Source organism: Lontra canadensis, unplaced genomic scaffold (genome assembly GCF_010015895.1).
Source record: "Lontra canadensis isolate GAN:19392208 unplaced genomic scaffold, GSC_riverotter_1.0 scaffold166, whole genome shotgun sequence".
Taxonomy (NCBI): domain Eukaryota; kingdom Metazoa; phylum Chordata; class Mammalia; order Carnivora; family Mustelidae; genus Lontra; species Lontra canadensis.
The window spans coordinates 1,108,554-1,125,706 of record NW_022631160.1 but is presented as its reverse complement, the minus strand read 5'-3'; the positions used below and the strand labels follow the sequence as shown (position 1 = coordinate 1,125,706).

Here is a 17,153-nt window from a genome sequence, read left to right as displayed (position 1 = left end):
TCTATCTTATCTTTATTATTTATATTTATTATTTCCTAGTTTCTACTTGCTTTGGATTTATGTTACTCTTTCTTTTCTAAGTTCTTAAAGTGGGCAATTGAGATTACTGACTTCACACTTGTTTTTCTTTTCTAAAATAAGTATTTAAAATAAAATAAAATATTCAATCCTATGATTTCCCTATTCTCACTACTTTAGCTGTTTTCTGTAAAATTTTGACATGTATTTATATTGTCATTCAGTTCAGTGTAATTTCTTATTTCTCTTGAGACCTCCTTATCTACACATGAATTATTTGGAAGTGTGTTTAATATTCATGCTTTTCGAGTTTCTCATTTTGCCTTTCTTTTATTCAGCTTCATTGAATTTTAACTGACCTATAACATTGTGTAAGCTTAACGTACACAACATGTTTATTTAATAGATTTTATATTGCAGAATGATATCACCACAACACTAGCTACCACCTCTATCCCAACACATAATTACTTTTCTTTTGTGTTTAGAGCATATAAAATTCACTGAGGAACTTTCCAGTATACAATATAGACTATTAGCTCTAATCACCATGCTATACATTAGGTCTCCAGAACTTGCTAATTTCATAACTGGAAGTTCGTACTCCTTAACCAATAATTTTTCCAAACCATGAATGCAAGACATGTTTCTATTTGTTTGTGTCTTTTCCAATTTCTTTCATTAAAGTCTTAGAGTTTACAGGATATGAATACTTCACCTCCTCATTTAAATTTATTCCTAAGCATTTTATTGTTATTTATGTTATTGCGTGTGAATAGGATGTTTCCTTTCCTTTTCACATTTCTTTTTGCTAATGTGTAGAGACACAATTGTATTCTGTATGTTGATTTTGTATCCTGCAACTTTACTAATTTTTTTAAAGATTTTACTTATTTATTTGACAGAGATAGATCACAAGTAGGCAGAGAGGCAGGCAGAGAGAGAGGGAGGGAAGCAGGCTCCCTGCTGAGCAGAGAGCCTGATGTGGGACTCGATCCCATGACCCTGGGATCATGACCTGAGCCGAAAGCAGAGACTTTAACCCACTGAGCCACCCAGGCGCCCCTGCAACTTTACTAAATTTGCTGATTAGTTCTACCAGGTTTTTGGTGGAGCCTTTAGGATTTTCTAAATATAAGATCATATCACATGCAAATGAAAACAATTTTAGTTCTTTTTCTTCCTATTTGGATGCCTTTATTTTCCTTGCCTAACTGCTCTGGCTATAACTTACATTCTATGCTAAATAAGAGTGGTAAGAGTGGGCACCTTGTTCCTGATTTTAGAGAAAAGGTTTTCAGATTTTTACCATTGAGTACGGTGTTGGCTGTGAGTTTGACATATATATCCTTTATTGTTCTGGGGTATGTTCCTTCTTTACCCAATTTGTTAAGCATTTTTATCATGAAATGATGTGTTTTCTCAAATGTTCTTCCTACTCCTATGGGGATGATTTTTTTTTTTAATTTTCATTCTATTAATGTGGTGTATCACATTTAATGACTTGGTTAAACCACCCTCAGATCCCAGGATAAATCCCACTTGATCATGTAGAATGATTCTCTTACTGTACTACTGTGCTTCTGTTTTCATTTATTTCAAGATATTATTAGATTTCTCTTTTGATTTTTTCTTTGACCTATTCATTATTCAGGATCATGTTGTTTAATCTTCACATATTTGTGAATTTTCCAGCTTTCTTCTAGTTATTGATTTTTAGTTTCATGCCATTGGGGTTGGAAAAAATGCTTGGTATAATTTCAGTTTTCTAAAATTTGCTAAGATTTGTTTTATGACCTATCATGTGATCTATCCTGTGGACTATTCTAGGTACACTTGAGAAGAATGTGCATTCTGCTGCAGTTGGAATAAATGTGCTATATATATCTGTCAGTTCCATTTGGTCTAAAATATGGTTTATGTCTGTAAGGACCTACTTAGCAAGAGGCTTTCATTAAAGTTAAACTGTCCCTGCTCCCCTTCCCTCAGGGGATTCACTTAAAAACAAGTCCCAGAAACCAGCTCCAGGTAACAAAGCCCAGATACAAGGGTGGGTCAGGCCAGGTGGAGACATCTAATCAGTGGGGGGATGCATACTGTCTCCTTGTTTACCAAGGAGTATGGGCCCCGCCCTTTGGGAGCCTTTTGGGCACAAATCCTAACCAAGGTATGATAGGCTAAATCAAATGTCTACTAGGGTAAATTGTAACTCAATTGGTCACTTGGCATCACTATGAAGTTTACTGTGTGTGTTACAATCTCATTGGTCACCTGTGTGTGGCCAGGCCCGACCACATGGCCTTTGCCCTTAAAAGCTGGTCTGTGAAACAGAAGGGTCGCCCTCTCTTGTAAGAGGTGCGTCCCCGAACGTTCAGTTAGATTCTTGATGCTTGGCATGAAATAAAGCTTTGCTTGACCTTCGCGTTATATCGGTCCCCTTTAATCACGGACCCATTATTGGGGCATAACAATGTCCATTGTTTTCTTGTTGATTTTCTGTCTGGATGATCTATCTATTGTTGAAGTGGGGGTATTTAAGTCCTCTACTATTGTACTTTTCTCTATTTCTCTCTTACAGTTTTTGCTGATAGTGTTTGCTAAATATATATAGGTGCTGTCATATTGCACACACATATATTTATGATAGCTACATATTGTTGATGAATTGACCCCCTTATCATTATAGAAAGTCCATCTTTATCTTTTGTTATTATTTTTAGTTTATTCTATTTTGTCTTATGGAAGTATAGCTACCCCTGTTCTCTTTTGGTTTCCACATGTCTGGACTATTTTTTGGCCTCTTTTCACTTCAGGCCTGTATGTCCTTAAATCTAAAATAAGTCTCTTTTAGCATATCATAGGGTCCTGGTTTTTTTTTAATCCATCTAGCCACTCTATGCCTCTTGATTGGAGAATTCAATCCATTAATATTTAGAGTAATTATTGATAAAGTCTTACTAATATCTTATTAATTGTTCTTTGGCTATTTCTAGCTCTATTTTTTTCATTTCTTGTTGCCCTTTTTATGGATAAATTGATTATTTTCTAAGTGGTGTGCTTTGATTCTCCTCTCTTTATCTTTTGTGATTCTACTGTAAGTATTTTGTGATTGGTGTGAAACTTACATAAAACATTTTATATAAAATGGCCTATCTTATGCTAATAATTTAACTTGGATCTCATTCCAATACTCTATCCTTTTAGATTCTATGTATTTGAGAGAGAGTGAGAGAGAGAGAGAGAGAGAGCACAAGCAGGGCAGGGGCAGAGGGAGAAGGACAAGCAGGCCCCCCACTGAACAGGAAGCAGGATGCCGGGTTTAATCCCAGGAAACCAGGATCACGACCCAGTCCACAGGCAGACACTCAACTGACTGAGCCACCCAGGTACCCCCATTTATGCCTTTTTAAATATTGCATATCTATTAATGTATTATTGAAGCTAACTAGTTTTAAAACTTTAGTCCTTTAGCTTTTAGAAATAAGTAGCTAACACATCACCATATTATAGTATTAGGGTATTCTGAATTTGCCTATATGCTCACCTTTACCAATGTGCTACATATTTTCACATTACTAATTAGTGTATTTTTGTTGCAGCTTAAAGAACTCTTCAGAATTTCTTGTAAGGCAGGTTTAGTGGTGATGAATTCCCTCAGCTTTTATTAGGTTTCACCTTCAACTCTGAAGGACAATTTTGTTAGGTAAAATATTCTTGGTAGGCAGTTTCTTTCTTTTAGCACTGTGAATATATCATCCTATTTCTCCTGAACTATAAGGTCTTTGCTGAGAAATTCAGTAATGGTCTTATGGGGGTTCCTTTTTATGAGAGAATACTTTTTTCTTGCTGCTTTAAAAATTCTCTGATCTTTAGTTTTAGAGTGTTTTATTATTGTGTCTTTGACAAGTTGTTTTGGAATAAAATTTTGTGATAACCTATTAGCTTCATGAATGTGGATGTCTAAATCTTTCCCCAGGTTTGGGAAGTTCTCTGTCATTATTCCTTTAAGCTTTCAATCCCTTTCTCCCTCTCTCTTCCTTCTGGGAGTACATTATTTTGCTGGAAGTACATTATTTTGCTTGATGTTGTCCCATAAGTCCAGTAGACTTTTTTCACTCCTTTCCATTCTTTTTTTTTCTCCTTTTACTGGATAATTTCAATTGAGCTGTCTTCTAACTCACTGATGCTTCTGTTTGCTCAAGTCTGTTTTTGAAGTTCTTTATTGAATTCTTTTGTTCAGTCATTGTATTTTTCAGATCCAAATTTGTTTCTTTTTTGTTTTCTCTTTGTTGAACTTCTCATTTTAAAAAAGATTTATTTATTTATTTTAGAGAGAGAAAGCATGAACAGGAGGGGCAGAGGGAGAGGGAGAGAGAATCTCAAGCAGAATCCATGCTGAGTCTGGAGCCTGACATGGGGTTCAATGTCACGACCCTGAGATCATGACCTGAGCTGAAACCAAGGGTTGGACACTCAACCAATTGCACCACCCAGGTGTCTCTCAACTTCTTGTTTTGTTCTTGGATTGTTTTCCTGATATTGTTACGTGATTTATTTGTGTTCTCTTACAGTTTCTGGGCATCTGTATAACAATTATTTTAAATTCTTTGTCAGGCAATTCCTGGATCTCCATTTTTTTGAAGCCAGTTATTGGAGGTTTACTGTATTCCTTTGGTGGAGAAATGTTTCCAAATTCTTTCAATCCTTATAGCCTTGTGTAGATATCTGCTCACTGGAAGAACCAGTCACCTCTTTTAGACTTCATAGAGTTACTTTTGGAAAAGAAACCTTCCACCTATAAGTGTGGACATGCTTAGGTGTGCTATGATCCTTCGTCTAGCGGTACAGGGTTCTAAGTGTGGGAGAACATGGTAGCACCAGGTCTAGAGGGAGTATGTTGTCTCTTTGGTTCAGGCTGCTGGGCTCCACAGGATTATCAACTGTATGACCCTTAGTGAGCACTTCAGGGGGTCCACAGTGGATGCAAGTGTTGCTGGGTACCCAAGTGTCACCTCTGGGTCCAGCAGCTAGAGATAATGACAGATAGCAGTGGTGGCTTGACCTGGTGGTATACACACACTCAGCTGTAAGATCCAGTTAAAGGTGCCTATGTATAGGCAGGGGTCATTTGCAGACATACACATAGTGTTGGGACCAGAGCAGGCAGCAAGGGCTGGGGCCATCTATGGGCTCACTGGCTACTGCAGAGTTCCTGGACATCAGTGTGATCTCACATGGGTGCACATTCTACCCTCAGGCATATATACGTCAGTGGAGCTTGGTGATGGGGTTCAGGCTGGGGTGTGGAGATGCACAGCTGGAGGGGCTAGCTAAAGGTAGGCATAGTAGTGTCAGCTAGTGACAGAAGGCACTGCCTGATCTGGGTCCACAAACAGCTGTAGAGACCCTGGTTGTTGGTATGCTCACACTCTGCCCAAGGGCATGCACACTACAGTGTTACTGGTGATAAGGGTTGGGCTAAGTGCAAGCATGTGCATGGAGGGCTAGCTACCAGTGAGCATAATGGTGCTGGAGAGACCAGGCTTTTGGCATGCTCAACCAAGTTTGCACATTCTTTTTTTTGAAGATTTTATGTATTTATTTGACAGAGAAAGATATAGTGAGAGAGAACAAAAGCAGGGGGAGTGGGAGAGAGAGAAGCAGGATTCCCACCAAGCAGGGAGCCTGATGTGGGGCTCGATCCCAGGACCCTGAGACCATGACCTGAGCCAAAGGCAGATGCCCAACAAATGAGCCAGCCCGATGCCCCATGTTTGCACATTCTTACCTCAGAACATGTGTGCTGTAGTAGAAGCCAAAGACGGGTGTCAGACCAGTGGTATGCAGCTGCACAGCTGGATTAGACTAGCCCACAATGACCGCACGGTGGTAGTGGTCAGCCTAGGGGACCTAGGCTGGCATTTTCCACTCATTAAGCTGCAGAGGCCCAAGCAGGCTGTAAGCATGTCTCTTAGGCTCCAGTGGGGGTGGCACAAGTCCCAGGCAGGTACCATTTTAAACTTGGGCATCTGCAGAGATCTTGGATGACTGCCAGTGTGGTTCCTGGGCTCCATCAAGGGTGAGGGAGTAGAGAGTAACTCAGGTGGCTGGCATTAGGGAATATTACTACCTATGGGGAGAAAGCTGGTGAAATCAACAGTGGGTTCACACTGACTGTGCTGACTGTTGGCTTTAGCAGTGATGAAATCTGCTGAGTTTGCCTGCAGAGCAGGTATCTGTGAACTGTGATCACTCCCAGTGCATGTCTGTAACAGCCTATGCTTTTCTTCCTTATTCCTACCCAGCTATGTACATCTCAGCTTTGCTAATCTGAGTGGGGTAAAACTGAAGATGGACCTTCACACCGTGCCCTGAGAGGCTGGAGAAACTGGTTGTTCACATTATTCTTCCTTTCATTGTGAGAGGAAGATTTTCTAGCTGGGAAGTTCCTTCCTGGCACTGAACAATGACACCTTGGAGAATGGGATGATATAGGCAAATGAAGTCAGTCTTTTTTCTCTTCTAGCACAATTATTCTCAGGTTTGTTTTTTTTTTTCTCTTGGTTCCACTGTGTTGCTAAAACTTCGTAAATTAACTCTAGAGGTCTGCCAGAGCTATTTGTGTTCACAGACATCTATCCAATCATTGATCTTTGTGGGGAGGATGGAGAACCTGGGTTCTTCAATGTTGCCATTTTTCCCTCTAAGCCTTATGTTGCCTTTTGTTACTGATTTTTAGTTTGATTCCATTGTGGTCAGAGAAGACATTATGCATAATTCCATTTTTAAGGTCTTTTTAAAGTTTATTTTATGGCCCAGGATATGGTCTATCTTGGTATGTGTTCTGTCACCACTGAAAATAAATTTATATTTTGCTGTTGTTGGGTGGAGCATTCTATAAGTTCTGTTGGTTGATAGTGTTCTTGAATTTTTCTAAATAATTTCTGATTTTCTATTTAGATGCTCTTTCAGTTGTTGAGAGAGAGGTGTTATTTTTTAAAATATTTTGAGTTTTTATTTAAATTTTAGTTAACATATAGTATAACATTAGTTTCAGGAGTAGAATTTAGTGATTCATCACGTATATACAATACCCAGTGCTCATCATAAGTGCCCTCCTTAATACCCATCAGCCATTTAGCCCAATCCCTGCCTGCCTCCCTCCATCAACCTTCAGTTTGATAATGATCATTAAGTGTCTCTTATGGTTTGCTTCCTTCTCTTTTTTCCTTTCCCCTATGTTCATTTGTTTTGTTTCTTAAATTCCACATATCAGTGAAATCATGTGATATTTGTCTTTCCCTGAGTGACTTATTTTCACCTGGCATAGTACATTCTAGCTCCGTCTACATTGTTACAAATGGCAAGATTTCATTCTTTATGATGGCTGAGTAATATTCCCTTGCATAAATACACCATTTCTTTACCCACTCATCAGTCGATGGACATCTGGACTCTTTGGGCTCAACAATTTGGCTATTTTGATAATGCTGCTATAAACATTGGGGGGCATGTGCCCCTTTGAATCTGTATTTCTTTATCCTTTGGGTATATACCTAGTAGTGCAATTGCTGGGTCCTAGGGTAGTTCTATTTTTAACATTTTAAAAAGGTTTATTTATTCATTTGAGAGAGAGAGATAGAGCATGAGAAAGAAAGAGAAGAGAGAGAGGGAGAAAGAGAGAAAGAGACAATGAGCAGGGAGCAAGGAGCCTGATACAGGGCTCTATCCCAGGACCTCAAGATCATGACCTGAGCTGAAGGCAGAAGCTTAACCCACTGAGCCACCAATATGCCCCTCTTTTTAACTTTTTTGAGGAATCTCCATATTGTTTTTCAGATTTGCTGCACCAGTTTGCATTCCTACCAACAGTGTAAAACGGTTCTGAGAGAGGGGTGCTAAAGTCTTTGAGTATAATTGTAAATTTTTCTATTTTTCCTTTCAGCTCCACAGATTTTTGTTTCATGTCTATGGAAGTTTTGTTGTTTATTACATAAAACATAAAGGTTTAGGATTTCTGTGTTTTCTTGAGCACTTTTTATAATTCCAGTTTGATTTATCTATAGTGTTTCTGAGTGTATCTCATTGTATAGATTTTTAGTGGTAGTTTTAGGTATTACATTTTACATATATAACTCATCACAGGCTACTGGTTTCAACATTTTACCTGTTTGCTGAAATGTACAAACCTTACCTCCTTCTAATGTTCTTTATGCTCCCCCTTTTATAATACAATTGTCTTAAACTTTTCTGTCGTATACATTGAGGATCACATCAGATCATACTGTAAATTTTGTTTTATCCCAATAAAGCTAAAACACAATTTGCTTTAACCATCAAACACAATTGGGAAACTCAAGAGGAAAAGAAAAGTATAAAATTTACCCATATATTTGCTTTTTCTATTGTTCATTTATCTTTCCCGATATTTTAAGATTCCTTCTTTCGTTGTGTCTTTTTTGTTTAGAGAACTTACATTAGCCATTCTTCTAGGAGAGGTCTGCTAGCAACAATTTCTCTTAGTCTTCTGTTGTTTGGATTGAATAACTTCTGTTATTCTAAAAGTTCAGTTTCTCTCCCCTGTCCTCTCCATTCTATTGTTGAGCCCATCCATTAGATTTTTAACTTTCATTTATTGCATTTTGCAGTTCTATAATTTTTACTTAGCTCTTCTTTATATCTTCTATTTATTTGCTATATTTGTATTTCTTTTTTTTAAGATTTTATTTATTTATTTGACAGAGATCACAAGTAGGCAGAGATGCAGGCAGAGAAAGAGAGAGGAAGAAGCAGGCTCCATGCTGAGCAGAGAGCCCAATGTGGGGCTTGATCCCAGGACCCTGGGATCATGACCTGAGCTGAAGGCAGAGGCTTTAACCCCTGAGCCACCCAGGCACCCCTGAATCTATACTTCTTTGCATAAACTTTCTATTACTTTGCTGAGATTCTCTATTTTTTTTTTCAAATGTATTCCTAATGGCTCATTAAAGCATTTTTATAGTGGCTACTTTAAAATTCTTGTCAGATCATTAACATCTGTGTCATCTTGGTGTTGATTTCTATTGACGGTCTTTTCTCATTCATGTTGTGATGAATCATCTTGGTAAGATTTTGACAAATGATTTTCGACTGAGGCCTGTACAATTTGGGTACTATATGAGTCTTGTTCTTATATCTTCTGTTATAGCAGGCCTCCTCTGACACTACCACTATAAGGTAGGAGGAGCACTGCCTCATTTCTGCCAGGATGGAGTGAAAGTCCAGGTTTTCCACTTGTCTTCCATTGACATCTCAGTGGAAGGTAAGAACTTCTTGTTATTGCTAGGCAGGTGTAGGTGTTCAGACTTCTCACTACACCTCTGCTGATACCACTCTGGCTGGAGGAGGAGGGGTATCTCATTACTGCTCCCCATATGGTCTCTTCTCCACTGAAAGCATAGTGTGCTAACCTTATTACCACTGAGTGGTGGTTAAAGTCCTGTATTTCTACCAAGCCTCCTCTGATGTTACTCCGATGCCAAATAGGCATGGGTGTCCAGGTGCTTCATGTAGTCTCCACCAATACCATTGAAAGTGGAGGATGGTGTCTCATTACCACCAGGTAAGGAGGAAAGTCTGGGTCCCCACTTGGCCTGCATGGAATCAGGGGAGAAAGGCTCAGGTGATTGTTACAGCCTAGAAAAGGTAGAAATCTAGATTCTCCACTCAGCATTTGCTGGAAGGGGTGGAGGTAGGGCTGCATTTTTCTTCTGTGCTATCTTGTTGGAGTAGAGAGGTTATTATCTAAATTTTTTCTGTGTTTTAGGGCTGTTCCTTTCCAGGTCCTTTGTCTAAAGAGAGTAGGCTTTTGTTGATACCTTTTTTGACTGCACCTATTGGTGTTCTCAGGTAGTCAGCTTCTACACTACCCAATCTGGGAGATGAGGCAAAGACAAAATCCAGGTAAGTTGTGGTCATGTCACTCCTCAGGTCCTAAGGTCCCTAGCCCGTCTGGTTCACCTTCTTTCTTCCATATTTTTGAGTCTTCTTGTGTTATTTTTATATATAATGCCCAGAGATTTTAGCTGTACTAAGTAGAAGAATAATATATGCATATAAAATACGTCAAATATTTTAGTGCATGTATATGTGTATATATGTACTTTTTTCCTTCACCAAAGTGACAAGAAATTATTGAAATGAAGATTGGAATTAGGAGTTGAGCATAGGTAAAGGATAGAAATGTGTTCTATTCTTTATGGTTTGTGATTTTTGCCATGTACATATATTGCTTATATTTTTAAAAAATCACCAACATTTAGAGCGGTAGGTACTTTTCAGTGCTTGTCTGACATGATATGTCTTGAGAAATAGAAACTTCTGTCCTCTCTTTCCTTCCTAAGACTCTCTCATTTCCAGGGTCTGTGGCTCCCCTATCTCCTAGTTCCGTCATTGACCAATCCTTCTCAATCTGTTTTGTAATCTCTTCCACTGGCCCTTCAAACATTGGCACTTCTTAGTTTTCAATTCTTGGTTTAACATTTATTCTCTCACACAAGTATTCGTTAGGCAAAAATATTCATTCATATGTCTTAAACACCATCTCTATGCTGTTAAAGGCCAACTATATTTCTCTATTCCTGTTTTCTTCTCTGACCTTAGATGTTGCACAGGCTGAACTCATGCTTTTTTTTTTCCCTTTCAAATCTGTCCTCCTTCATTCTTATATATATCAGTAAATGGCAACTTCATCCTTCCAATTGCTCAGATTAAAAACCTGGAAGTTACCCATGACTCCTCTCTTCTATATTCCACATGTGATTTGTCAGCAAATCCTGTTGGCTCTGACTTCAAAATACATTTAGAATTTGACCACTTCTTACCATCTCCACTATTACTATCCTCATCTAAAGTACAACCATTTTCTGATTGCACTGTTAAAACAGCTTCCTAATTAGTTTCCTTCCTTCTACCCTTATTTCCACACAGCATCCAGAATAGTCCTGTTAAACATAAATCAAATTGTGTTATTTCTCTTAAAAACCTCCCTTTTATCTTACTCAGATACAGTAAAATCAAAGTCCTTCCAATGGATTCTAAGGACCTATAGAATTTACTCAGCTTTCTCTATTTTCTTTCTGAATCCATCTTCTTATATTTCTTTTTTGTTTGTTTGTTGAATCATTTTTAGCTTTTTTAGCTAAAAAAGATTTTTGCACTTTGAACATGATAGGCACACTTCTGCTTCAGGGATATTGTGCTTACCATTATCTCAGCCTAGAATGCTTTTCCCTCAGATTACCTGAAAAAAAAAAATCACTCCTTTATTTCCTATGGATCTCTGCTCAAAATTTGTCCTTTTAGTGAGGCCTTATTGTATTTTAAAATTGCAAAACCACTTTCCAACATTTCCTATTCCTCTTCTCTGCTTTATTTTTCTTCTTAATGTTCATTACCATCTAACATACTATGTATTTTACTTATTTTGCATATTGTTTTTCTACTTCCTTTAGAATGTAAATTCTAAAGATGAATGTAAAGGGCTGTATCTCCAGGGCCTAAAATAGTACCTGGCAAATAGTGGGTACTCAATACATATTGGTTGAATGAATATTACTCAAGTAATTAATCAATAAATGAAATTTGGGCTTTAGACCAAGAGTCAAGAAATTACAGCCCATAAGCCTGCTCCCTATTTTATAAACAGAGTTCTATTGGAATATTCATTTGTTTATATGTTGTCTATGGCTGCTTTTCCAGTATAAAGGTGGAATTGAATAGTTGTGAAAGATTTCTGTGACCTGCACAGCCTAAAATACTTACCATAAATATTTTCTTTGAGTAAACTTTGCTATTCCTTACTTTATTCCAGCTACTTCCTAGATACTGCTTTCTCAATATCCTTCAGGAATCTGACTTCCAACTTGCAGCAAATCGAGGTTTTTTTTCCATCTTCCCCCAAACTTTCCCATTCTGTATTTCTTATATTTATGAAAGACAGCCCCATCCATCTAGTCAGCCAAGTCAGAAATCCAGAGTTCAGACATCTTCCACTCCCGCATTTTCCACTTCTAATCACTAAGTCCTATGCTTTTCCATACCTGTTCCTCTTCCCACCACCCTGACTCAGACTACAGTTATTTATTGATCTGACAATGGCACTACCCTCTCTCTCTGTAATCTATCCTTCACACTACAGACAAGAAAACGTCTCCTGAATGTAAGTCTATCCATCATACTATTCTACCTTTAAGCAATGCTTTCCCAAGCCTGTAGGAAAAATGACAAACATTCCAAACTCTTCAACTAGACAAGACAAGGTCCTTTTAGGACCTGGCCCTGTTTGCCTCCAATCACATCTCTGGCCACTGCTATTTTTATTTCATGTTCCAACAATACCAAATTTCTTGAAGTTTAAGGTCTTTGGCCTTTGTTCATGCTGGGTCATCTCCTTGAAACTTCCTTTCCCTATTTTCCTTTATTTCCACATTTAGTACTTACATAAGTCGTACTTCTCTGCAAGTACCCATCCTTGATAATCCCAAATTGTCCTCTATGCCCAATAATATCACCATTCAAAAATGATTGATCAGGCAGCACTTCATAGTGATTAAGTACTTCAACTCTGAGCCAGGCTACTTGGATTTAAACCCTGTCTCTCTTACTAGCTAAGTAGCCTTGGACATGTGACTTTCATATAGTACAGGTTTATTATCATCTTCACATTTCAGCTAAAAAAATGACTATCAGAGAAGCTGTTTGATGTTACACAGATAATATAGCAGAGAATGCCAGTTGTAATCCAATATATATTATCTTATTTTCTTTTAGAAAAAGAACTAAAGACTTATCTGGTCACTCGAGGGCCCCAAATGAAAACTATACCTCCTTAACTCAACCACCAGATGTGACCACTGGATTATTCTGGAATGGTATTTACATACCATTTATTTACATAAAAGTGATATACGTGATTTCTAGGTCCTGGCCTTAAAGGAAAGTGTTATATCCTTCATTTGACTTTCTTTCATCCTTCTCAACTGATATAATATAGAAGGTATTTATTTGGTCATGCAGATGAAGCAGTACCTTAGAGATGGCAGAACAACAAGAAAGAAGTAAACTGGGTTCTTGCCCCCTGTCAAGTCACCATACCAGCACTGGAATACCTTACTGGACTATTCCCTAATCAAGTAATAAATGTTTCTTTTGTTGGAGCCACTGTGTTTGTATGTAGAGTCTTAGAAACCTAACCTGTATCCCACCAAATATAGGTGGTAAGTGGCAGAGCTTGGGTTTAGACTGTGTCATTAGACTCCTCCCCCTGCAGAAAAGTTTTTATTGAATTATACCTTCCTAGGATAGTACTGGCTGCTAGAAAGCTTAGAGCCAGATGAAGGGCCATCTGTAGCAAGTGCACAGGACTTGTCAATGATTATTTCTTGTCTAGACTCATTATTGGATTCATTTTCTGTCTCTATACTTAATTTTTCTTTTTCATTTGACCTAATTATAATGTATAGTACCTTGTATTTTATATACCATATAAAATATACCATGTTATTTTTGTTTATGAAATGAGATGAAGTTTAAAAAGAATAGGTATTTCTATCTTTATGGTTTCATTGTACATGCAACACTTTTATATCTATCATCTTCATTTGTATATATGGCTATCTTCATATTAACCTGTTAACTCTGTAAAGGCAGGAACAATGATTTTTTTTTCTTCTTCTATACCATTTAGCCTGGTGTCTGATAATAAAATAGTTACAGAATTGAGCAATATTTGCTAAATGAATTTCACAGTGTCAGAAATGCTATTAAATGCCGTTGTGCCATATTGGAATTTCCTTCCATTACCAACTTGAGCAAGGGAGGGAGACACAACTCTAAAAGGTGGTTAGGGGAAAGTTTCACATGCTTGGAGAAGTGATGGTGAGAACAGGGAATACATACCTTGATGAAGTGCTCGATTAGAATTTCCACCACAATGTTCTGGAATTTGATGTTCATCATGGCAGCAACAGTGTCCTCCTGAGCTCTCATCAGAGTGGGCCCAAAGATAACACCCATGTTGGAGGGGGTCATAAGATTCTCTTTGCTGTGCTCACATACACTGCCAAAAGAGAAAAAAAAATGATTAACAAAATTTTCTCCAAGAACTCCTTGTAACCAAGACTCTGTTAGATGATATAGGAGGAAAGAGAAACTAAAAAGTAGGAAAAAAGGTGAGTCCAAAATATATACGAGAAGAAAATACTACAAAGAAAACAAGTAGCATAGAATAAAAGATAGTATATTATTAGGTACCTAAGTGAGACATAGCTAACTTAGCAGCATTGTAGGAGTTAAGAGAAGGAGGGTAGGCAGCTATAGTTAGAAAGTTATTTAGAAAGACAGGAAAGAAGCAAGACAACATTCTAGGCAACAAATATAGCATGTATAAAGGATGCATAAAAAAGAACAAAACATTTAGAGAAGTACCTACCAGCTTAACCAGTCTGACTCCAGTCAGGAATCTAGACCCTCCCCCACCCCTTGTTTGAAAGTAAAAAAACTCAAAGAGCTGGAAGGGATCTTTAAAATTAGCCCTTTATCATCACCATCCTCAATTTACAGATGAAATCACACACACACACACACACACACACACACACCCCTCAAAACAAAAACAAAACAAACAAACAAAAAACCCAGAGGTCCAAAGAAGAAAAGGGATTTCCTTGAAATCACAGTCAGTCAGTCTCATCAGAGTAGAGGCTGCAATCACCAATATTCTGATCCCTAATCACTCTCCTTACTAAAATTCTCTGTAGGGGCTTTGTAGCACTTATAGGATAGGGCCGACTCTCTTCAAAGTTGCAATTTATAGCCTATTTTCTAACCCCAGTGTACAGGTTGGACTCTGAATCTGACCTAGGTTTGAATCCTAACAGTACCACTCAATTTTGCAACAGTATTAGTGACCTAACTTCTCTGGACTTCAGTTTTTCCGCATGCAAAAATAGTATCCACCTCAGAGGGCTGTTACATAGAGTAAATTGCTTTAGAATGGTATCCTGGAAATATTGCATTAGAAATATCTACTATTATTATTACCTCTCTAGGAGTCTCCATCTGAGGACTGCTGACCTCTGACACTCTCGATACACTATACAGCTTAGATTAGGTTTTCTGGCTATACCATGTTGTTTCATGCCACTCCTTCTTAGAATGTCCTCTTCCTTCTGGATCTAAATAATGTCTATTTATCCTTTAGGTGACATCTCCTTCAGGGCTATCACAGCCTATTGTCCTCTTCTTGACTGACACCATTAGCAAGCAAATACATTACAATTTTCTGTTTCTTACCTGCCTCCCTTACCAGGTGGTAAACTTTCAAGTGCAAGTGCATGTGACTCATACAAAGCAGGTATCAGTTAATTATTTTTAATGGAACTGAGTGCCTCTACTGCTCATTCAAATAGTACTAGAGGCAGCAAATAAAGTATAGGAAGCTGTTTGGGGGCAGAGAAGTGAGGCAGTGAGACAACCCAGCTCAAACACTAATTTTCAAACCCTCCTCCCCAGGTAAATGCCCCTGAGAGACTGACCCCATCAATAGGCATGCTTTTTTTACTAAGTGGGTCATTGACTGAGACAGAATCCTTAGACAAACCCTGATGAAATCTGTTAAGCCAATTACAAAGGCTGGGTGCCATTCACATGATAATGAACAGCAACCATTCACAGGCATTTTTACTTTGGGGCTGGTGATGGGTCCCTTTAACAATTTAAATATTTCGACAATTAACCCTTATTATTTAACGACAATATTTTTGAGATGTTAAAATGGAAAAGCTACCCCATATCACCACCAAGTGGCTAAACCACTAGTAGCAAGGCAAGGACACTTGTGTAACAGCCTCCAACATGTGTGAATGCTTATCTCCTTTTGAGAATTCTGAAAGGAATGGACTTCTGATAAACGTGACAGAGCTCACTTAATACTCCCAACTCCAAAAAGGCAGAGTGTTTTATCTCTGAAGGCTACATTCACAGAAGGTAAAGCACTTAATCAAGGTCACACAGTTTGTGACTACATGGCGGTACAAGGATTCAAATTCATATTTGTTGGGTCACAAGTCTTATAGTCATCCTATTGCATCTCAGTGCTTGCTTATCTAATTCCTGTTAAGAAAACAAAATACTTACAGGGTTCCCTTTAAGCTAATGCCACATTCTATTTTTCTAAGTGAGGTTCTTGGTATCCCACTCAGGACATTATTTTTCTTCTTGTCCTTCTTACAAGATTTGGAAGGTAACCTATTTTGGAGGGAGATTTTTTTGATTTGACATCTCTCTTTTTATTATACATTATCATTAAGAGGTATAATTCACACTCAAAAGTGTGAGATAATGAGAGAAATAAAATAAAAATAAGAGCATTGTTAGTAGTGAATTAGGTAGGAGTTTGTGATACGACTTGGCAGCAAACAGATCTTAAATTCTCTAGTCCACATGGACTAGCAACAATGGATACAACTTCTGGAACATCAAAATTTAAAACAAAAAAATGGCTATCAGAGGAGGCTGTAAAAAGCCTCCAGTTTAGAAAAATAATTTTGATTAGAGGGCTTAGATCAGAGGTTATAAACTAAAATGTGTACAAAATAGAACTACCTTATGATCCAGCAATCCTACTTCTGGATATATACCTTGATGAGAGAAAAACTCTCTCAAGGACTGATATACAAGGGAAGCCATTTTGGATTTCTTTTTTAGCTAGCATGACTGTACACAAACATTGTTTAAATCAAAAGTCTGATTTATGGCTCAACATGTATTCATTGTACACCTACTTTGGGAATGAGCAGCCTAAAGGAAAACCATCATGTCCTTGAGATGTCAGTCAATGTTCCTACTCCCTATGATGACGAGAAGAAAGGCAAAAGAAGTGTAGATAAAATTAAATTTACTTACAACTTGCAGCCCATTGAGAAATAACCTGAGATATGCAGAGTGTGACATTCCTCAAGGAACTCATGGCAGCTTTAGTGCTGATGTTTTGCTAGAGATTAAAAGGGTCTTTAGCTTGACAATAGCCAGACCTCCAGGATCCTTTAAGTTCTCTTTAACATGTGGAAATCCCTTTATTGACCTCCCTTATTCTG

General features: G+C 37.9%; 1 protein-coding gene across 5 annotated transcripts in view; it reads right to left on the bottom strand.

Annotated features, from left to right (window-relative positions):
• Positions 1-17,153, bottom strand: part of OPHN1 (oligophrenin 1) — a 510,840-nt gene that overhangs the window by 96,223 nt on the left and 397,464 nt on the right. For all 5 annotated transcript variants that reach the window (XM_032845576.1, XM_032845578.1, XM_032845577.1 and 2 more), the window contains one exon: positions 13,957-14,116. In XM_032845576.1, coding sequence (XP_032701467.1) covers positions 13,957-14,116 — 160 coding nt within the window. The remainder of the gene's footprint in view (positions 1-13,956; positions 14,117-17,153) is intronic.